This window comes from Ictalurus punctatus, chromosome 6 (genome assembly GCF_001660625.3).
Source record: "Ictalurus punctatus breed USDA103 chromosome 6, Coco_2.0, whole genome shotgun sequence".
Taxonomy (NCBI): Eukaryota; Metazoa; Chordata; class Actinopteri; order Siluriformes; family Ictaluridae; genus Ictalurus; species Ictalurus punctatus.
Genome location: NC_030421.2, coordinates 27588887 through 27611411, shown reverse-complemented (window position 1 = coordinate 27611411; position 22525 = coordinate 27588887). Strand labels below are relative to the sequence as shown.

General features: G+C 42.9%; 1 protein-coding gene across 6 annotated transcripts in view; it reads left to right on the top strand.

Moving 5' to 3' along the window:
- The window catches only part of pard3bb (par-3 family cell polarity regulator beta b), a 320254-nt gene that overhangs the window by 247648 nt on the left and 50081 nt on the right, over window positions 1-22525 (top strand). For all 6 annotated transcript variants that reach the window (XM_017470650.3, XM_047155924.2, XM_017470649.3 and 3 more), the window contains 2 exons: window positions 14288-14404; window positions 16040-16315. In XM_017470650.3, the coding sequence (XP_017326139.1) occupies window positions 14288-14404; window positions 16040-16315 (393 nt within the window). The remainder of the gene's footprint in view (window positions 1-14287; window positions 14405-16039; window positions 16316-22525) is intronic.

Genomic DNA, 22525 nt, shown 5'->3' with positions numbered 1-22525 from the left:
TTTAATGTGCAGTTGTCTCTCCGAGCCGCCCGGGACAGTGTCTCTATACGTAATTAGCAGGCTGTTTGCTCGACGAGGTGTGATGAGGCTTTAGCTCGTCAGCGCCGCTCAAAGCTGCTAATGTATGCAAGCGATGCGGCTGGCATGGCAGCAGTGGGAGGTGTAGCGTCAAACGGCCAGGAGGTTCTCACTGTGATGGCCAGTACAGCTGGAACACTGCTGACGCCACATGGCACTTTTTCTCGTCTCTGAAAATGTCTGCCACGGATTACACACCAGTCTCTCCAAAGTCCTGTTGTGTGACTCATTATATGTCTCAAGCGCATAGGCCATCACCCCTTTCTGCTCTTGTTTTAGTGAAGAAAAGCCTATGCAAGGTGGTCTACTTTGTATAATATTTAGCTTTCTCATTGGCCACCTTTCGGATAGAACCCAGACGCGAGAGCCATTAAAGGCTGGACAAAGCCTGTAATGGCATGGTCTTCTGAAGGCTGCGAGATGAAAAGGAAGCAGTTATGTTCCATTGGAGGAAAAGGCACCCTACACAATTACGACTTGAATGACCATCATCAGGCAGAGAGCTATTGATTGGCTTCCTTTGCCATTACTCTACTCGCATGCTCAAAGCCAATCTAACCCAAGATCTCTCGGGGAAGTTAAGCACCTCTCATCTAACTTATAATAGAGAGCGGCAGACAGGAATGGGGGGTTAAGCTAAAGAGTAAAGACAGGTGAATGCTTCCAGAAGGGGTTAGTTGGTTACTTCCATCAGAGCTTCACGGCTGTGATTGTAGTGCCAGTCCAACTATTGTCAGCCTTCCTTAGTTCGAGTTTAGCCCCTGTTCTATCAATATCAGCTGCCTAATGTGAAACCGTTCCACAGGTTTGTAGCACAAAACAGCCAAATCTGGTTTTTGGTGCGAAATCAAGAACTGATGGCATTAGGAGCTCAGGGTCTCATTATCTTATCACCATGGCAACAACTTCAACAGCTAGTTATTTGGTATGAACCAAACTGTGAACTGCGAAGTGAGACTGGAAGATTAATCCTGAAATTATGTATCGCAAGCTCAAACCATATTGCATGCTAATAATCCTTGTGCCGGATATAAATGCAAAAGAATTTGAATGTAAAATGTTGGGGCAAAATAGGTTCAGAGCTGAAGATTGGTTCTGCAGTCAAACACAGGCCAGTTGTCACCGTCATGGGCATCATGTCAGTAGGAAAGGGGTATCTGATGTTTACAGAGAGTCTGGACGTTTTCGAGAGGTTAGGACTCCCTCCTCTGCAGCCCACATGCCCGGCTTCAGTCCACTTGCTTTTGATCTGCCCAGATGAAGGTGCACTTACCTGTCCTGCCTCAGATCCATCCATCAGAGAAAGCATCATCAGTAATTCTGTTTGAACCTTTCTGAAGGTATAGGACAATGAAAGGAACCTGACTCGATTCTTTACAGCCGTCCCACTGGAAAACATCGCACATGCACGTTGTACTGAAAGCACTCCGACTGACAGGAAGTTGCATTTGAATGTGAGAGTCGTTTTGTTGCTGGGAAAAGCCCTCAGGTCTGGGTTTGGGGTTGGTATGTTAATAGTCACATGAGAATAGAGCACTAACTGATTAAGACGCTGTCCTGCACAAGCTCACTGATGAGCTGCATATGTTAATGATTGGTGTGCGCGCTTTTGTGCATACTTGTGTGTGCGTGTGTGAGTGAGTGTGAAATCCAGGTCAAGAGCCCAGACTCTGGAGGGCCTTTGTTGGTTTGCTGTGCCATACCCTGGGGGTCTGTGTGTGTGCGCGTGTGTGTGTGAGCGGTCCATTTAATTGTGCTCACTGTCAGAAGCATACAGTCTTCTATTAAAGTGTAAAATTACTGGAAATTACTGCAAATTATTCTGTGATTAGAGTCACATTTGTCAAAAAAAAAAAAAGAAAAAAAACTGTAACTGCCTGGCTCTATGCGTTGTCCTCACTTTAAATGTAAAAAAATGTTTCCTTTAAAAAAATGTCTTTCATTAATGTTTTGTATTTGATCAGTATTACAGTGATTATTCGGGCAATGTTAGCTTAGCATTGTCAGCGGATCGTTATTAGCTTTAATGATGGTCTCCTTAATAATGCAGCTCGTTGTGTTATAATTACAGATCCACTGATGTAGGGCGGATCCCACTGACACTGAAAAGAAGAGAAAGGGACCTTTTGTGGATTTACTCACTCATGTCACTAACCTCTTCTCTCTCACAGACACTCACTCTCTTCAGCCAAAGTAGCCCCTGGTATCTGTAACCCCACCCTTGGGGCATCCAGTGCCACTCAGCTGGACAAAAGGCCTGCAGGGGTGTGTGTGTGTGAGAGAGAGAGAGAGAGAGAGAGAGAGACTCAGAAGCACAGATTGTCTCTTTTTTCCTCCTCTTTTCTTTTCTTGGCTGTGTCATTTTGTTTCTTTGAGATGCACATGTGTGGCACTTCCTTTAGTCCTTTTCATGAAGTGATGTCCACCTGGTCCTCTCACCCAATTCAGTTCATCCATTAGTATGCACTCATTAGAGGGAGTCCTCTTACTTTCTGATGTCCTCTCTTTCTCCTTTGTCCGCACTCTTCGTCTTGTTTTTATCCGTCAGTCTCTCTGAACCTTTCACAAGCGCTTCACTTTCTTGCTGGAATCTTTTCTTGTTTTGATCTTCATTTTTTTTTTTTTTTCCTCACTCTCATTCATGTTAGATGTCAGATGTTGGATAAAATCGTGTTAGATTTGTTCTGTCTATTTCCTGTGTTCTTTTCTTAATTCCCCTCTCTCTGTCTCTCTCTCTGTCTCTGTGTATGTGTGGATTCTCCAGTTCCTCCGCACTCTCTCTCTCTCTGTCTCTCTGACTCAGCTCTAAGGTGTAGAGGTGGTGTATGAGTTGAATTCTGCCTGCCCCAGAGCCTGGCACGTTCCTTACCCACCCTCTCCACAGTCCTGTGCCCTCCTACCTGGCTTTGACACAAAACAGATGTCCCTGCAACTCTAGGTCTGTCTCTCTGTCAGCACTCAGCATCATGTACCCAGGGTGCCATTAAGCGTACCACCCCTGCCCGCTCCCCTCAGCTTTCATCAACATTATCCTGCAGGCATGGAGAGTGGCGCATAGCTCTCTCTCTCACGGACCCCCCAACCAGCCAAATGGAGGGACATAATTACAGGCATTTTGCTTTTTATAATGGCCAGATCTAGGGGAGTGATGGAGGTGTGGGCTGCACAGAACCCATTTGTTCCTGCTGATTTGAGCACAGATTCGCAGTTTCTCTGATTAAGGTTGGGAAATGGCGCGAGCTCACTAGTCCGGCAGTAGATGATTTAAAAAGAGGAAAGTTTTAACCAGTGCCAAGCCAGGAATGATAGAGCAAGCAGTGACAGACTGTGTGTGTGTGTGTGTGTGTGTGTGTGTGTACTCCGTGGCCTAGCTGCCTAAAAGACAAACTGACAGCTCTCAGGGTTTGGACTGAAGATTTTTATTAAAAGTTCTTCTCTAATGCAACTCTGCTCTAATAATCATAAATGAAATACAGAATGATGGAATTATTTTGATAATGCCAAGGGAGTGAGATTAAAATGTCAGGATGGGTCTCCTCAGTGTCCTGGCACGTTTATGAGACGTTTTTTTTTTTTTTTTTTAATAGAGTGAAAACTTCGCTCACTTATCTCAGTTCTGTTTCCTCAGATTCAGCGATCATGTTTAAAGCTTGATACGTCATGCTATGCTATATTAAATGATTTTGCTCTCTGTAGCTCTCGTTGTCAGTAAAGAAGTACGTATGCACATAAAGAAGGAAGAGCGGCACTAACTGATTAAACTCTCAATACTCTTACATATCCTTCCTGTTAGTTTCCCTGTATTTTAGCGTGTTTATTTATTTGAAGGTGCATGTGAAGTAAAGGTGTGTGTGGCCTCTCTGTAGCACAGATGGCGTGTTCGAACTGGCTGTGTTTTATGCTAATGAGCAGAGGAACATGCAGTGCTGTTCTGTCTTTGCTCTCCTGTTGAATATTCAGCATCCACTCGCCTGTTTTCTCTAATAACTGGAGAGCATGCTAATTAATTCATCAGGCTCAGCTGCTAATTGGCTGTTTGAACAACCCCGACGCGTTCAGTAGGTTTCTGTCTGCCAATCAGGACTCTCTGAATCGTTCCATGTCGCTGCATTGTCTACCCATTCCATTGATGTGTGTCCAAGTTGTTGTTGTTTTTTTTTTTCCATTATTATTATTATTATTTTGTAGCTCAGCTTTTGTCATCATTTAATGGCCTCATATCTTTTGCAGATATTGAGAATGAACAGTGTGTTGTGTGTCAGGAATGTTAAGCCAGTAAAGCGTATTTTTCTAGCCTGGCTCGTCTTTCTGTTTCCTGATTGGTTCATTTACTTTCTCCAACTGGCACCTATTAAGCTGCTATGGAGACGGCTCTCATTATTTCAGCTCAGGCCCCATCGGGAGCCACGGACAGTCGCAAAGGTCAGAGCCGTGACATCACCGCGACCGCGGCTAATCTCATTTGAGCTCTGAATCCTGCAGTAATCGGACTCCTCTTGTCAGTGAAAGCACATGAAAAGGCAAGTCAGGAATTAAGAGAGATTTAATTTCCTTTCTTTACATATTTCTCATACTCGCACAGACTGTCACAAACCCATATAGGGAACCTTTTTTTTTTTTTTTTTTTTTTTTTTTTTTTTTAAATAATCTTCTCTTGACTTGTGTGAATGTGTGTGCTGTGTCCTGTGCGAAAGTGTTTCTGTAGACCTTTGTGAATGTTTTTCTTTTCCCCCGTGTGTGTGTGTGTGTGTGTGTGTGTGTGTGTGTGTTTTTGAGAGAATGTGTGTGTGCTTTTCTCAGGAATAGTGTGTAATGAATATGGAGAGGCTGCAGAGAGAGCTAATTAAAGCAGGCAGGCTTTGCGCTGGTCTGCAGGTGTCCTGTAACACTCCTCCTCCCCATCACACACACACACACACACGCACACACACACGCACACACACAAAAAGACATAGACTTTAAGGTTAGATTTCACTATCTAAACAAATTCCTCTCATAAATATCAGAGAAGTGATGAAAGCAAGAGATGAAAAGAGACATCATATCATCGGTCTTGTGTACCTAAATATTACACTTGTATTACAGTAGTATAGTGAGAGAACAGAGGGAGACATTTTCCTGAACGAGAGAGGAACTGGGATGTTGTAATTAGAAAATGATGTGTATGTGGAGGCATTAGTGATGGTGTGTTTGTGGTAATTAGGACAGTTCTGGCCTCTGTTGATCTTGGATGTGAGAAATGCTCGACTTGTCTCTTAGTCACTTTTACAGACTAAAGTGCCAAGCCATTACAGCTGTTTAATCCAGTGTACTCCAGCTGTGGTCTGTAGACTTGGTTCTACACCGCAACATGTGCACAGCTGACTCAGCATTTATGTCCTGTTTGTAGGGTGAAGATTCACTTGTAACAAATGTATGTTTTATTATAAGCTTATTCAGGACAACTGCTGAAAGAATTATGACAGATTCTACACTACCAAAATCTCTTTGTGCCTCTGAATCGAGCAAGCGTGAGTGTTAAGTGCTATATACATGAAATACATTATTATTTTCGTTATTATTATTCATTTTAAAAAGTTTCCCTTATGGTTCTTTTTTTTTTTTTTTTTTTAAATCAGCAATGGTCCTAGCATTGTAAAAGCTTTCTACCTGGAACCTTCTGTGAAAGGAAACCCTTTGTTGTAGGGTTCCATATAGAACCTTTAAAAGTTCCCCAAGGAAACAAAGTATCCCTTTAGGGTGCAATCACATGTTTAAATAACAAAAGACTAGTTATTGAGTAAAGATGAGTACCGACATTTTTACACAAAATATGTGTTCTCACAAAACCATTTTTTTTTAAAAACATGTATTAAAACTGCAAACAGAAATTCTGTGCACAATTTCCCAGATTGACTAGTTAATTGGCAAATTTGCATAGATGGCAGACCAGGAATGATGCCAGCATGCTAATGTTGCATGCTGTAGGTTAATGTAGGTGAGCTAGCTTTGTTCCAGCGAAGACTGTATTCAGGCTTTGTACTCCGTGTATAAGTGCACTACAAATGCGTTCTGTATGTCTATGTATTGCACTATATGCTTATTGGGGAAGCTTTTGGAATTCAGTCCAAATGGCACCTACAGAAATTGGAGATAAATGATAATAACAAACATTGCTCAATTTAAATTAAGGTGTTTCGTTATCTCAGTATAAATCCCTGTAAGTCCCTAGACGAATCCCAGATAGCTATCAAAAGAAGTACAGGACAACATTCTGGAAAAGCATCAATCAGCGTTTTGAGGCATACCATTGAAATCTTTTTTTATTTTTTTTAATGAAAAGAACATGGTACAGCCTGACGCTGGTTAGAGGTGGCCATCCTCCAAAATTCACTGACTGGGAAAAGAGGACATGAGCCAGAGAAGCAACCAAGAACCCAAGCGTAATTCTGAAAGAGCTGGGGAGATCCACAGTTGAGCTGGAGAAGCTGTTCACAGGACAACCATAACCCTGACACTCCACACAGCTGAGCTTTATGGAAGAGTTTATGAGAATAAAAGCCAATACTGGGGGCAGAAGCTATATGAAGTCCTGTTTGAAGACTCTGACTCATAGAAAAAAATGATTCTCTAGTCTGATGAGGCCAAAATCGTACTTGGGATAATGTGCTGTGTTTGACAGAAACCCAACACTGCTCATCACCCTGAGAACTCCATCCCCACAATGAAGTAGAGTGGTAGTAGCATAATGTTTTGTGGATGCTTGGGTGACTTTTCTTTAGTAACGGAGTCTTGCAGGGTGAGCGTGAGCAGTGGAGTGCATTGCCTATTGCTTTCTCTGTGACGATGGTACCTGCTGCCTCCAAGTGTTTCTGGAGCTCTTTCCGAGTGGTCCTTGGCTCTTGGTCTACTCTTCTGATTATTCTTCTGACTCCCTGGTCAGAAATCTTGCGAGGAGCTCTTGTGCGTGGCCGGTTGATGACGGAGTGATGTTGCTTCCACTTGTGGATATCGGCTCCAATGGTGCTTACTGGAGGATTCAGAAGTTTTGAAATACGTCCGTATCAGATTCCTTCAACAATAAGGTTGCGAAGGTCTTGGGAGAGCTCTTTGCTTTTACCCATCACGAGATGTTTCTTGTGTGACACCTTGGTAATGAAAAGCTTTTTTATAGACCATCAATTTACTAACCCAGCTGATATTAATTTACACAGATAGGGGGTATAATTACTTACAGATTTCAGCTGGTTCCTTGCCTTACCTTGCCTTGGAGAACTGCTTTTTCTTAGCGTGTTCAGTACTTTTTTTCCTGTCATTCCACTTTATTACACACAACTTTATTTATGGACTTTTTAATTTTGTGAATTCTTTATATTTCTAGATTTCTTGAGTTAATACTGATGTCTGGTGAAAATTTCATGTGAATAACCTCATTGGAAATATATTTACTGAAAGAAATGTTGACGTGTTCAATACTTATTTCCCCCACTGTGTCTCCCAGACGACTTGCAGCTGTAACTGCAGCTAAAATATATACGTTTTGCTGTTTATTTGTCAGGGCCCGTTTACACGACAACATTTCCAATTAAAAGCGGAAACTCTGTATGCGGTTCGGCTGTTCGTTCCCGCGACAACGGCGCTTCGGGGCCTGAAAACACAAACTTTTGAAAACCGGTCTGAAAGTGCACGTTTTTGAAAACGATGCCGTTACGGCTTCTGTGTACACAGACAAAAACCAGAATCTGTGAAGACGATGACGTCACGCTCACGCGTATCACGTGTTCGGTCTGTAGTCACGCGCGTGAGTATTTAAAAACAAATATCGTGCTGCTCGAGATTTTGACTGTACTGACGCTTCTCCAGCAAGGTGTAGATTTACCGCGTCACTACTACGACCGGCGGAGACGCATCTGTTACCTACACCGCGTTATTAACCCACATCTACACCGATGATTATCTCAGTCACTGTCTGTTCGGGAGTAAATCTGTATCCTTTTATTGCTAATTAAATATAGAAAGCAGACTGACTGCCAGTGATTCACGATTTGCAAATTTCGATTGTTTTCAGTATTTGAAAACGACTGAGCTCTGTTAATAGAATTCTGACCTGGAGCACAAGAAAAGCTAAAAGATGGGGTTGAAGACAGAAAAATCCATTTCCACCATGAAAAAAACTTTACGCACATTATATTATATATACATTATATTACGTCAGGGACGTCTCGGCATTCATTAACCAAGAAAAATAAGCCAAATCTGTGCTTGACAAACGCGAGCTTTCACAATTCCTTATGACAGTGAATCATTTTCCAAGTCGAACCGTCATAAACCATTGAAATCGTTTGAGAAACGTAAACGTTATTGTGCTTTATATCCAGAAAAGTGCAGCTCCCCTGCTTACTTGTATTTGTTTACAGGGCAGTCTTGGCCGGATCGATATGGCGGACGCGTTGACGGGAACGCTCATGTGCGTAGGCGCGTCGTGTTTCTTTACAAAGTGACATCGCCAACTACTGGCCTGGCACGCACATTACAGCGTTTTTAGTCGTTTTCACTGATCCGCCTGAACGGGGATCGTTTTGGCAACGTTGTCGTCTGTACGCAAAACTTTTCCAAAACGCGAAGGAAAGACTTCACGTCGAAGTGAAGTTTTTTTTTATATGTCGTGTAAACGTACCCTTAGTTTGTTACCAGTGGATGTACGGTAGGTGGGAATGACACGTCTTCAAGCTGACACCTCTCTGAAAGAACTCGAAGAATGGGCAAAGAAGTGTGATAATGCATAATGTAGTCAGTAAGAGGGTTTAAATCCACACGTAAGTGTCTGTGTGACACACAGTGCCATATCTGCTACTCCCTCTCTGTCTCTGGTTAACTGACAGCATGTGTAATGGCTTCTGAAGCTTTTCCTCTGAAGCTCTGACGACAGCAGCGTGGCCTCTTCTGACAGCCTAATTATTACCTTTATTTATCCATTTGCTCAACTATACTCAGCCTCCGTTTGTTTATTTATTTATTTATTTATTTATTTATTTTTATATGAGCCGCTTCGGCCCTCGGCTGGGTGTCAGCCGGCTTGTTCACGAAGACGGCTCGACAAATCCCCACAACCGTACACGTTTGTAATTAAGCAAAGTGCACGTCAGTGTGCGTAACACGTTTTCCGTTTAGCGATTACTTACTGACTTACACGTGTCAAGCAAATTAACCCTTAATGACTCCTATTTGCTTTCACATTTCCTGCAAACAGTTTTGTTTCCTCGACGATGTCCTCGTGTACAAGTGTAACCAGCCCTACACCCTCTTGTATCAATACGTATATTGATAGGCGCAATATCTGCATGACGTTTTTCGATTTAGGCTGGAAGTACGTTGTTTAGCATTCAGGCCACAGATGTGCTGGTCTTAATTAGGAAGCTGAATGGGCGTGCTGTGGTTGCATGCCAAACACCACGATGAAATAGCTCCTGTTTAATGAGATAAATGTAGCAATTAAGTTATGTGAGTGGTGTGAATCACACAGATAGCCTGCCAGAGGACAAATGACAGGAGGCAGTGTGTGTGTGTGTGTGTGTGTGTGTATATATGAATGAGGGTTTATGAAACCCCATATTTAAAGGAATGCTCCAGCAGTTTTCAACTTAATCTCAACCACCTCTGTACCGTATTTCTGATTACACCAGACAACAATTTTGACCTTTCCCTGTACTCAGAAATGAAAAGTTGAAAATGTGTTTTTAATGGTAGACTGGGGGAAGCTGTTGAATTCCCCTAATACTTTCCTTCCAATGCACAGCATATAACACAAACTCAGAACCACTTAACGTCTTAGGATGAGACAAACGTGAGCTACGCTGTTCTGATCATTCACCCGACTGTGAGATGAACAGTGTGTTGTGTGATGGTACCATTTCTGTGACGATGCACCAGAAAGAATGGTCCTGCAAATGAGTCAGGACAAATAGAGCGAAAGATTGCTGTGTGTGTGTGTGTGTGTGTGTGTGTAACACCTGTGCAGGTCACGCAGAACCGTCTATGATCTACAGCTGAGTCCTCTCTTCAGGTCGCCCTCCTCTCTGACTCATGACCTGTGAATACGTCTTTCCATCTGCGTGACGTCAGTATAGTCGTTCCACCTGAGAAACGAATCCTGTCCGCCTCCGCCGTAGCATTGCTCACACAGTCGTGCGTGTTGTCCATCGCGTGTTCTCACGTGTCTTCACACGTTCCTCGTACGTTCACACCGCCTTAAGTTTCGAGCAAGCAATCGTTTCCAATCGGCATGTCCTATTTTTCCCTCGGCAAAACAGTGACTCAGTTTTCACTTGATTCTTTTATGCAGCTTGTATCTGGATTGTGTGGTGATCATGCATCTCCACGTAGAGACACTGAAATGTGATTATCCGTATCACGTGTAATATGTAAATCCAGTCAGCGCTTGGCATCTAACTTTGCATTCGCCGTTCTTTCCAGTTGTTGTACCACTCAAAAGTTTTCTCCTCGTAAAATTCCTTAAACATAGAATAAGGAGAGGGTAATGGACCGTCTTTTGTGAGGAGTTGTGTTTCTAATGTGTCTTGGAGAGAGAGAGATAAGAAAATGTAAATAAAGCTGTCTGTCCAATGCACATCAGAAAAGTGACCCGTTATAAAAGTTCATGTTTTCCATGATACCGTGGTGGAGCAGCATTTGGGTTGCCACCTCACGGCTCCGGGTTCCCCGGTTTGATCCTAAGCTCGGGTTACCGTTCATGTGATGTTTTCCACATTCTGTCCGTGCCCATGTGGGTTTCTCTGGGTTATCCAATTTCCTTCCACCTCCCCAAACATGATGGTACATGAATCGGATATGCTAAACTGCTCCTAGATGTGAATGAGTGTGTGAATGTGTGTGTATGGTGCCCTACAATAGACTGGTGTGTATTCCCGCCTCATCCCCAGTATTTCCAGGGTGGGCTCTGATCCACCGTGACGCCTTCCAGGATAAAGCCCTTAATGAAGTTAAATGAATGAATAAATGTTTAAAAACATGGCAGATTAGATTAGATATATATATATTTCTATTCATATTCATTTCCACCAGCATCCTAGGTAGATCCGGATCTAATTCTGATTTTGAGGACACACTAAACACCCAGGTATTAACAGGGTGAACGTTGGCTGTATGGAGACAGAGAGATGAGGTGAGTGGAGTCAGGGGACAGGTGAGAAAGTCCTGGCCCGGCTTGGCTGATCCACAGTCACAGGCTGGAGCGAATCCTTCTCTTTAGCGTTGCGTGAAGCTTAGAGGAAGTCCAGAAGCCGTTCTGCTGTTGTGATCAGGAAAAAAATCCCTGTAAATCAGCCCTGCAGCTCTCAGAGGCTCTGTAAATAGTGCCACGGTTTGATTTCCGTTTATTTGCTGATGAAATTCAAGCCAGAGTTCTTTCCTGCTCTTTCATGTTATGCATGGTAACACTTTCAGGCCATTAAGTACAAGTTAATTAAGTTGGTTATTAAGTAAATGGGCAGTTATTGCCATGCCGTTTTAGCACATTTGTACATGCACGTTTATACTTTTCTCTTGTGTGTAGCTGTTCTAAGCTTCCTATTCATCCCTTTTTAAATGGGCTTTTTATTCTTTCCTTCTCATCTCAGTAGAAACTTAGTAGGTAATTAAAAATGGGAAAAATATCTACTCGGGATAACTGATGACATTTTCACTGTACGTGTTGTGTACATACTGTCTTTAGTTTGCTAACGAAACAGTTAAAAATGATAAATATGTACGTACAGTACTGTGCAAACGTCTTGGGCGCATGCAAAGAAATGCTGTAGAGCAAAGATGCCCTCAAAAATAATGAAATTACATGTTTCTCCATTTCAAAAAAAAACAACAACTGTCCATTACTAAACAGTAATAGATGAAACAAAGGCTTTATTTGGTGTGACGACCCTTTGCTTAAAAAAAAAGTAGTCTCAGGTAGAATTAGTGCAGCTTTATAATTATAATAATAATAATAATAATTCCTTAGATTTATATAACGCTTTTCTACACACTCAAAGCGCTTTACATGGTATTGGGGGGGAAGGGGGTGGTTCTCCTCAACCACCACCAGTGTGTAGCATCCACGTGGATGATGCGACGGCAGCCATAGTGCGCCAGAACGCCCATCACACACCAGCTATTAGTGGAGAGGTGACAGTGATGTCGCCAATTTAGGAATTATTTGGGGGACTTGATAGAGAACGACCAATGGGGGAATTTCGCCAGGACACTGGAGTATACCCCGACTCTTTTACGATAAGTGTCCTGGGATTTTTAATGACCACAAAGAGTCAGGACCGCGGTTTAACGTCTCATCTGAAAGACGGTACTGTTTTTGCAGTATAGTGTCCCCTTCACTATACTGAGACATTAGACCCCACACAGACCACAAGGTGAGCGCCCCCTACTGGTTTCCTAATACCACTTCCAGCAGCAACCTTGGTTTCCCCAGGAGCTCTCTCATCCAGGTACCGACCAGGCTCAACCCTGCCTAGCTTCAGTGGGAAACTAGCCAAGAACTTTAGGGTGATATATCTCTATCAGTTGCAACAGTAGAAACAGTAAGGAATTGAGCTTTAAGTTTTAGTGAAACTTGCAGAACCAGCCACGGATCTTCTGGAGACTTTGACCGTTGCACTCTGTATGTGTGTGTATAGATGTGTGTGTATGTGTGACTGTATATATATTAGAGATTATAGTTTAAAAACATCCGATGATCAGGGCTGATTATATCCTGTCGATCAAAAGAGGGCGGGAAAACACATCGATCTCGTGCTGTGTATAAAGATGACGTCTCTTGTGTGGAGCGATGAGAAAACTGCAGTTTGTAATCTCTGTAATCTCTGCACCGATAAAGTTTTACACCGCACGCTGCAGCAGTGAAGCGGGAGTTTCAGCGTCGAGTCTATTTCCCCCAAGACCCCCCCAAAGATGTTTCAAAGATGATCAGATTTCCATGGGGTGTACTTAAGTTTTCACATAACTCTGTGTGTGTGTGTGTACACAACCCCAATTCCAAAACAGTTGGGACACTGTAAAATGTAAGTTTAAAAAAAAAAAAGAATGCAATTATATTATGTACTGTAGATGATGAGATATTCATAGTCTTCTCAATTTTACATTGGAGGAACATTATTCTGAAATTGTTCCACAAATTGTAGATGCAGTGTTTCGCAGATTGGTGAACCTCTGCCCACCTTTACTTCTGAGAGACTCTGCCTCTACAAGATACTCTTTTTATAACCAGTCGTGTTACTGACCTTTTGCCAATTAACCTCCAGCGGTTTCTTTTTAGTAACACTTACGTTTCCAGCCTTTTGTTGCCCCTGTCCCATTTTTTTTTTTTTTTTTTGGGACATGTTGCAGCCATCAAATTCAAAATTACCTTATTTGGTGCAGCTTATGGTACATTTCCTCAGTTTAAACGTTTCATATGTTTTCTATGTTCTATTATGAATAACTTATAGGTTCATGAGATTTGCAAATCATTGCATTCTGGTTTTATTTACATTTTACACTGTGTGTGTGTGTGTGTGTATAAGAGCCAAGACATTAACAGTCCTAATACATAACATTTAATGTTTTCCCTTACTGTGCAATTAATTATGTTAAAAATGAGTAAGAAAACTGAATATGAAAACATTAATTCATCACTTAAATTAAACATTAAAAATTCAATCTGGGGAAAAAAGGTGAAGGTCTATTTTTTAATGTAAAAAGCAAGATCCCGGTGCTCCATAATGCGCGCCCACACACACACACACACACACACACACAGAGCCTTATTTCTGTAATGAAAATTATGTGTAGGTGCAAGATACATATTAACATTAACATATTATGATTAGGATATGATATCACTTACCTGTGGAGGGATCGGTATTGTGCATGTGTAGGACAGATGTTTTTATTCTTACATCTGGGTGTGTGGTTAAGCAGTGTGACTGGCGCACACGTAAGAAATGACCTCACTGAACTAGAGAGATGCAGTCGGGTACATGAGGCGCTCAGCGAGGCAGAGATGATGCATGTTAACTGAGCATCTTTACTGACACCAACACAGCCCTAACACACGCACACAGCGGCTAGGGGGATTCGTGCTATTTACAAACATTGAGCATTCAGTGATTTTACTCTGTCTCTCTCTCTCTCTCTCTCTCTCTCTCTCTCTCTCTCTCGCTGTGTGTGTGTTTATGTGTCTCAGGTTTGGAAAGAAGAAGGAAGAGAAGAGTAAAGGTGAGAACAAGGCGATCACACTGAAGCATGCATCAGAACTGTTGAGCGAGGAAGAGTTGCAGAGGATGAAAGGAGAGAGAGAGAGGTGAGACCTCCCACGACTTTTCAGCTTTTCACATTCTCTCAGTTTCCTAATATTAATCTGAACATGGAAATTACGGCAGTTTATAATCTCCTCATCTGCCTGCATCTTCTTAAAACACACTAGTGGCTTGAACATACCACTAGTCATAGTGTATATGTGTTCATTATACATTATATTACATTTTACGACCTTAATAATAACGAACGGTCTTCTGTTAGATTTCGCGTGGTCTTGGATTCAAGGGGTTTCGTAAATGTGTTATGCCCAAAAGGTTAACACATTTCACTACAGATTCATCTTCTCTTGGGTTTTGTTGCCATTAAAATGTGTTTTATAAGTAAGTAACAATAACAGTGTTGAGTTATACTGTAGAGCAGCTGTCACCAACCCTGTTCCTGGAGATCTACCTTCCTGAAGACTTTAGCTCCAACCATAATCGTGCCCACCTGACCATCTGATCGTTGCCTTAAGATTTTATCCGGGGATGAAACCTACAGGAGGGAAGATCTCAATGAAGAGGCTTGGTGACCACTGCTGTAGACCGTCTTTCTTGCTATAGAATAAACTTCTAGGGGTCATTTTTTTTCTCATGGGTAAGTTATTTGGAGGTGTTTTACATTTGGTGTATCATTGGTGTAAAAGTGTTCAATTTCCCTTGAGAATATCCAGAGACATTGCAAATATCGAATAACAATCTGTTTAAGTTTCATTTCTGAAGCTCAGATAAAAAGCTGAGTAACATCTTTACACCTTTATCCTTATAAGATGCCAAGATCTAAAATGATGCCCGAATTTTCACTTTTGGAACATCTGTATATTTTTTCTTACCTTCCCCCACAAGCGGGGCTTGAGTATCCATGTTTATTTTGTCATTGTTGTATTTCAGTGATTTATTTACCAGCCAAAGCTGCTAGCTGGATGAAAGTGCAGGGTTTTTTTTTTTTTTATTATTATTATTATTATTTTATTTATTTAAAGAATGCAATTTAAAAACCTGTTTTCAAGAGCAGTGGTACATTAAATATTGCAAGATATTGTCCTCATTATTAATAAGAAAGTAAATCTCTTCCAGGATTTGTAACGATGGTAGAAGAATAGCAGTAGCCACTGGAGAGGTAAATGATTGAATAGTGATCTCTCAGCTTGCTATTTTGAGAGAATCATGAACTATTAGAATAATATGTGATCAAACTGTAATAAGAACGCAGAATAAAATAAACAAAAAGCTTATGAGGTCTGTGTGAAACCTGCCAGTAGAGAACAGGAAATAAACGAATTTAGTCGAATGAAGAGAGATATTTTCTCATTATTCTGTGTCGTGTTTTCCGAGGCTTACGGTGAGTCAGAAGAAGCAAGTCTTACTGTTATACTCTCCATATGGTCCAGTGTGGCCCAGACGCAAGCCACTGCACTTGCTGTCTCTGTATTGATCATGTCCCTATTTATCCTGTAAGCCATATTGCTGGAAATACATCCAGCAAGAAAAAATAACAAATTGAGGCATCTTGGACATTAAAAAGATTGCCACATGCAGTAAACTCCAGAAAAGCCACATGCACGTAATTATTCCATCTCCTGAACCTTTCACACAGAAGCCAACCCTGTGGTTGTGTTTGTATCTGAACCCTCTCTCAGGATTGAAGCGAAGCATCAGGAGCTGAGAGATCGACAGGCTCGCGATCGTTTCGTTTCTCCGGAGGTAGAGGATGACGACGTGGACCCCAACTATGCCCGGATCAACACGTTCAGAGGACGCCCGTCTCAGTCTCCATACGGGACCCGCAGCACGTCGCCTCAGAGAGCCACACACCCCACCAATCATAGCCGAGAGCCTTCAACTGAAGATCCGCTCGATGGCCTCTACGCCAAGATCAACAAACCGAGGGGCCCAACCCCACACGGAGCTGACAGGTGAGGAACACACACACACTCACACTCACTCTTAGGCCCTGTTTACACTAGTGCGAAACGATCCTCGTCCGCACTGCCGTTTCCGCGGTGTTTCAGAAACGATCTCCGTCTGAAAACGCATGTCACATGACCATTCATGCTCACTGGGCATGCGCATACAAGTCTAAACAGGAAGTTGGTTGCTAGTCCAAACCGGCGTTCCATTTAGGGCTTACGCCACTTGAAAGGAGATTTGTTACCGATAGCAACATAGATTGCCTGTTGCGCATGTAGGCAGCTGCAGTAATATAAAATACAGAATTGAACTGCACAATGGCTGCTAGGAATGACGACAAAGCCAGCAAAGCTTGCGGTTCAGTCTCCATGTTGTTGTGTATATGATCAAGGTAGCGTAATGGTCATGTGGTAGGGGCTTGACGAATCAGGGAAGGATACGCGATTATCCAGAAGACCCAATCAGAGGGCGAATGTGGGCAGCCACGCCTTCGTTTTCACAAGTCTTCGTTTTTGGTCCGTCTATACTGAAACGGGGTCTTCGGCGTTTCCAAAAGTCACTGTTTTCGAGGGTCGAAAATGCCAGAGTAGTGTAGACGACAGGCGTAACCATAGCAGCAGTTATGCGTTTTAAAACGAAAACGCACTAGTGTAAACAGGTCCTTAGCTACAGTTGTGTAGTGGTAGCAGGCAACATGTATCTTAAAGATGTCTTCACACATCCACAGTGCTTCTGAAGTAGATTACTGGTAGATAGACGGACTCATGAACTCATCGTTGTTGAGTAGTATATTGTGTTTAAGTTTATTTTAACAGTTTGAATCCTGTTGTTTTGGCATACAGCTTAAGATTTTAACACATTTACACATGCATGCATACAGAAAAACATACATACACACTATAGCTTACTCCCCGCATGTCTTTTTTGAGCTGTAGTGCTTCTACACGTTGTACTCTTTGAATACTGACGTTTCCTCAAAGTGCTCCGAAGTGGCACAAAACAATAGTCTTATGCGATCATCAGGAGATTGTGAGTCTGAAACCCGACAATACCATAGCCATCCACGGCCGGGAGCCGAGGGATGAAAAACTGGCCTTGTTCGCTGGTTGAGAGGGATGCCATGCTATCTTTTCTCTGTCAGTCACAGTGACACTCACCAATCGTGGGCATCTGTGAGCTGATGTATGTGGAAGGGGGCAGATAGCGCTGTTCTCCGAGTGTGTTAATCTGGCCTGTGATGCAGCATGAGCAGCAGTTCAAAAACCTGTTAACTGTCATCCTCCCCATTTGGTAGCTGCTGTATGATAACGGCGAGTTAGCTCGTGGGTGGGAATTAGTAGGTGAGCCAATTTGAGAGAAAAATGGGGGGAAATAAACGATGCTTATCTTCTATGCTGAAAGTGTTTTTTGCAGATGAAAATGTTCTGCTTTATATTCCTGACTGAGTTATTCATGTGGACTGTTTATTATATGTATTTTTCCTCTCTCTTTAATAGTGCCATTTGCAATATGGCTTGTAAAGGCAAGGCTGTGTACGGTATGCCAGTATTATTTTGGGATTGTTGTTAAATTGATCATTCTGTGTTGAAGATTACAAGACACATACTGGGGTGTTCCCGGTATGCAGTGGTTAGTAAAAAAAAAAACCCTCAGAAGAGCCACTGTAGCACAAATTGCTGAAAAAGTTCATGCTGGCTATGATAGAAAGGTGTCAGAACACACAGTGTTTCACAGCTTGCGGCGTATGGGGCTGCAGTGTGCCCACGCTGACCCCCTGTCCACCGCCGAAAACACCTACAATGGGCAGATGAGCATCAGAACTAGACCATGGAGCAATGGAAGAAGGTGGCCTGGTCGGATGAATCCTGTTGTCGTTTCTATCATGTGGACAGTCGGGGGTGTGTGCGTCACTTACCTGGAGAAGAGTTGGTACCGGGATGCACTATGGGAAGAAAGCAAGCCAGCGGAGGCAGTGTGAGGCTCTGAACAATGTTCTGCTCGGAAGACTTGGGTCCTGGCATTCATGTTGATGCTACTTTGACACGTAGCGCCTACTTAAATATTGTCGCAGACTAAGTACATCCCTTAATGGCAACAGTGATCCCTAATGGCAGTGGGCTCTTTTAGCAGGATAATACGCACTGCCACACTGCAAAAATTGTTCAGGAATGGTTTGAGGAACATGACAAAGAGAGCAAGGTGTTGACTTGGCCTCTAAATTCCCCAGATCTTAATCAGATCGAGCATCTGGGGGATGTGCTGGATAAACAAGTCTGATCCATGGAGGCCCCATCTCACAATTTACAGGACTTAAGGGATCTGCTGCTAACGTCTTGCTGCCAGATACCACAGCACACCTTCACAGGTCTTGTGGAGTCCATGCCTCGACAGGTCAGTGCCGTTTTGGCGGCACAAGGTGGACCTACACAATATTAGGCAGGTGGTTTTAATGTTATGGCTGATCAGTGTATGTAAAAGCATTGTGTGTGGTGTGTGTATAACAGGTTTTTTTTTGTGTAATTATGGATCTCGGGAGCTATTCTTACTGCTTGGCATACGCCATGTTAAACATTTCCACTGCCTGGGCGTTTCATTGCTAAATGAGACAAAGCTCTAGATCAACTGTGATTCAGTGTTTGTAACCATCATAGAAATGGAGTGCTGTTTTTCTGAGGTAGTGAGTCAAGACGAGAGGACTTGGGGGAAGTAAAAACAGATGACACAGGCTGCTAGTGCGTCATGTCTAAATCAAGAATCCCTTTAGTCTTACAAATCAAGTTATTAATAATATTGGCAGAGGTGAATAAAGTTAGCATCATGCCTTAAACATTGTCTCAACAAGTGCTTAGTGGGTTTTCTCCGGATAGTCGATGTAAACGGTTGACAGCTGAAGTTTTGCTTGTGGTTTCAGGAGTACTTAGAAATATCATCAGATTTTTCACATCACGCATTTTCATACCACCCACCCCTACAAACACCGACCAGTTATTTGTGCAAATAAACCTTTTTCTTACATGATTGTATTTGAACACGAAAAGGAAATGACAGTTTGTGCCGTTTAAGGGGATTATCATGTTTTCACACAATTCTTGTCTCATGTCTACGGTATTTCCATTTCTACTACAGAAACAGTGCTCAAAAAAAGGTAAGGAACATGCCTTCAGTTTTACTCTGAGTGATGGGAATAATCAGCAAACAAAAAATGCTGATTTGGCATGTCTTTGTCTAACAGATTGTGTGCGTCGGGTGTAAATTATCTTCAATACCGTCTGCGTGAGGGAGAAAGAGCTGCAGTGCTAATGGTGTAATTATGTTTATGTGCATACTGTTTGTTGGTTTTATCCTAATAACTGCCAGAAACTTGGACCACGATGTGAGTTTTCTCATGCTTACTCATGCATTGATGTCTAAGACTCATCAGGTCTGCCCTGCGTGGTCCCATCATCCACTAATACATCTCCATATACACACGCTTACACACTCAACATTGCTTTAATACATAACCACATCAATATTGTTGACTCCACGTCTTTTCCATCGTCCATCACAAAGTGGCCTGAGAGTCCCATGAGTGACTGATGTGCTGCTCTTGACCTCGTGATCTACCACTCCATTTATGACCACTTCGAATAGTGGGGGGAGGGGGGGGGGCAAGAAATATCTCCACCTACACACACGCTCACTCTCCCCAGCAGTCAGCATTGAGATTAACGTAAGACCCATGACAAACGATTCGCCGCTTCTGATGATTAAAGCGTCCCTAATTTGCTCACCTGCAGCCCAGGTGTGAGGAGGTGTGCTGTGTTTTTCACTGCATATTAATTCCCCACCTGCCTCTCTGCGAATTCCTCACTTTGGATTCGCTGAAAGCCTGCCGATGCGATACGTACAGGCATGTTGACGTAGCGTGATGAATTAGTTATACATCAGTGGCGCCTGCACTCGGAGAGTCTGCTAAATGTGAGAGTCGCTGAGCCATAAAGAGGCTGTATGATTTAATACCAGCCACAGAGAGCCATTAAAGAAAGCGAGTTATTTAGAAAGGCCAGCAATTTAGAAGTCTGCTGCTCACAACGGTCGTAAAAAAAAAAAGTCCACTCAACCACCGCTGCTATCACACAGGCCAGGGAGCGCAGAGAGTCATTAATCGCTATAACATTCACTACTCTGTGCTTAGTCTGTCGCTTCGTCGCACTTTGAAGTTTTATTTTTTTTTTCTGTCTGAAATTATGGAATAAATTATCTTAGATAAGTATTGGAGTGATGGCTGTAGTAAACTGTTTTTGTTTTGTTTTGTGTTCCGTCTGGGAGAGCTACTCAGACGTAATAGACGTTTATATTTGGTATTGTCTCTTCGTCCTGTTATCTTCTTTAATGATCGTGAGAATAAAAATTTCCCATTCTGTTTTTCTTTCTTTTTTTTTTCTTCCTGATGCTGTAATCTCTTAAGCAGGAGTTCATGATCTAATGTTTCCTCCCAATGCTTGTAGGCGCACACACCTGTTGACGCCCAAGCTTTCAGACTACAGGAAGACCAGAAACCTGCCCCTGCAGCAGTGGTGTGTGAGCTCAGCTTGAACTTTCCTCTCCTCATGTATGAACCTAGGAGTGCTCGGTGAGAGCAGCCACTTCACTCTCACTCCTACAAGCCTAGCCTTCACCTACAAAAAAAAAAAAAAAAACCCTTTCCTTTTCATTCTCTATGCTGAGCTCTTAGCATGCAGTCACTCCACCTCACTGCCCTTGTTTTCCGCCTCTCCATCTTCCCTTTCATCTGAGAGCCAGACCTGGAGAGAGCATTGAATGTAGCAAAGCTCTTGAGGTGCTTCTTGTGTGGGGAAAGAGCAGGAGTTTCGGGGAGGGGGGCCGAAGCCTGCATCTCGGGCCCTGAAGAGCTCCTGGAAAAAAAAAAAAATTCCCATTGTAACAACCCCAGCCCTCTAGAGCTCTGCTCCGCTCCAATTAAAAACTAATCATGCTTTCTCTGGAGAGAGGAGCCACGGAGATGAAGAGTGGGACAAGACGAGGGAGTTGTTTTTGTGCACAGCGACTTGGCGAGGGAGAAAGAGACGGAAACGGAGAGGGACGCCGTGGTGTCCCGTCGCTGCAGACCTTGCTAAGAAATAAATCAGGAGGGTGCATTAGACTTGAAAGGTGGAATGGAAGAAGAAAGCGTCACAAGCCTCGGTCTGTCCCTGTGTAGTGAATGGCGTGTTCAGGATGTACCCGTGAACAATAACCTCCACGATGCCCCGAACAAACACCCCACCACTCCCCATCAGCCGTCCAGCAGGGTCCGAATTGAATGCCGCACGAATCCTTCAACTACAACTCGGCAGGTCAACTATGTTCACTCGAGCACCCTATCAGCTGCCATTGTGCTCCCACTATCGCTGAAAGATTTCTCTGTGCCAAACCGGCCGAAATGTGCCACGGCCAGGGCTTTTTCTGCTCCCCTCCCACCTCCCAGTTCCCTCCTGCTCTGCATCCAGCGCTAGAGCTGCATTGCTGTCAAAGTAATTATATAAATCTATAGATGGAGAAAGAAAAGCTTTTAGTGCAGGTTGGGTGAGTGCTCGAGTGCTTTTCTCCCTGTTAATTAATCAGCCATTCTGTTGAGCTGAATTGGTGCTCCAGACACACACTCCACTGCTGTTTTTACACACTGCCAAGCTGGTCTCTTAAGTGTCTCCCTGAATCCGGGAGCCCCCCTCTTCCCCAATGCCACCTTTCTCTCTCTCTCTCTTTCTCTCTCTCTCTCTCTCTCTCTTTCTCTCTCTCTCTCTCTCTATCCCTGCTACAAGTAATTGAAGTGGGACCCTATGTGCATGTGTATGTGTACACGTTGTACCAAAGATCGAGAGAGGGGAGGTTGACAATGAGTGAGAAAGGCCTCTAATATTTGTTCAAGAACTTCCTAGCTGCCACTTACCGAATGAAAGTAATTCCACATCTCTCTCACAATGGAATAGGTGCGTACAGAAGAAGAAGGGCAAATAAACACACACACACAAACGTTGTGGTTTTTTTTTCTTCTTCTTCTTACAGAGGCATCTTGTAGCTTAGCAACGAGTCTTTCCCGAGATGTCTTGTGCTCTGTTTTTAGCAACAGCAGGATTTAAGGTTTGACCATTTTTGCAGGATTCTTAATTGTTTGCATTTCGTAGCTCATTAGTCGAGTTGAACTCTGAGCTTTTTTCCTTTTTTTTTTTTTT